Source organism: Dipodomys ordii, unplaced genomic scaffold, assembly GCF_000151885.1.
Source record: "Dipodomys ordii isolate 6190 unplaced genomic scaffold, Dord_2.0 Scaffold2, whole genome shotgun sequence".
Classification (NCBI taxonomy): domain Eukaryota; kingdom Metazoa; phylum Chordata; class Mammalia; order Rodentia; family Heteromyidae; genus Dipodomys; species Dipodomys ordii.
In genome coordinates this window covers 4777385-4778057 of record NW_012267218.1, presented here as the reverse complement: position 1 = coordinate 4778057, position 673 = coordinate 4777385, and the positions used below count along the sequence as shown (strand labels likewise).

At 57.4% G+C, this 673-nt stretch overlaps 1 protein-coding gene across 1 annotated transcript in view; it reads right to left on the bottom strand.

The window, feature by feature from the left end:
* Bcl11b (B-cell CLL/lymphoma 11B (zinc finger protein)) overlaps positions 1 to 191 on the bottom strand; it is a 111769-nt gene extending 111578 nt beyond the window's left edge. Inside the window, exon 1 of the mRNA XM_013013148.1 lies at positions 47 to 191. Coding sequence (XP_012868602.1) covers positions 47 to 104 — 58 coding nt within the window. The 5' untranslated portion in view covers positions 105 to 191. The remainder of the gene's footprint in view (positions 1 to 46) is intronic.
* Positions 192 to 673: the final 482 nt, after the last annotated feature.

Sequence of the window (673 nt, the reverse complement as noted above, 5' to 3'; positions counted from 1 at the left end):
GCTCCCCGGCTCCGGCCCCCCGCGCGCGCACCCCGCAGACACTTACGAGTGATGAGCTCCCTCTGGGACAAGTGCTGCGGGTTGCCCTGTTTGCGGCGGGACATGGCCCTGCATCTATTCCGGCATCGCCCGGAGAGCCGCTCTGATGGGTCCGGGGAGGGGTCCGAGCCGCCGCCGCCGCGCCGCCTCCTCCGCCCGGGCTGCTGCGGCTGCGGCTGCTGCTGCTCCTGGTGCTGCTGCTGGTGCTGGTGGTGGGTTGGCTTTTTTTTCCCCTCCCTTCTTCTCTTGCTCTCTTCTTCCTCTTCTTCTTTATTTTGCTCTTTCTTCTATGCTGTTTTTTATTTTGTTTGCAAAAAAAAAGAAAGAAAAAGGGGGAAAACTCGAGCTAAAATAAAAAGCAACAAAAATAAATAAATAAACCCGCTGCTGCTTGCCACGGACGGACCGGCTGGTTTCCTTACCACAGGGGAAGAACAAGCTTTTGAAGGAGGAAAAAAAAATCTCTCTTACACTTCTTCACACTGCTCGGCCTCTCGGACTTGTCGGTGTCTGGCTGAACTTACAGCGGTTGCGCGCCCGCCTCTGACACTTTTCCTGCAGGGTCTGGCGAGGTTGGAAAGCAGCGCTCGGCCAGCCGCGGGGCGGGGATGGAGGGGAGAGGAAAAAACGCGAA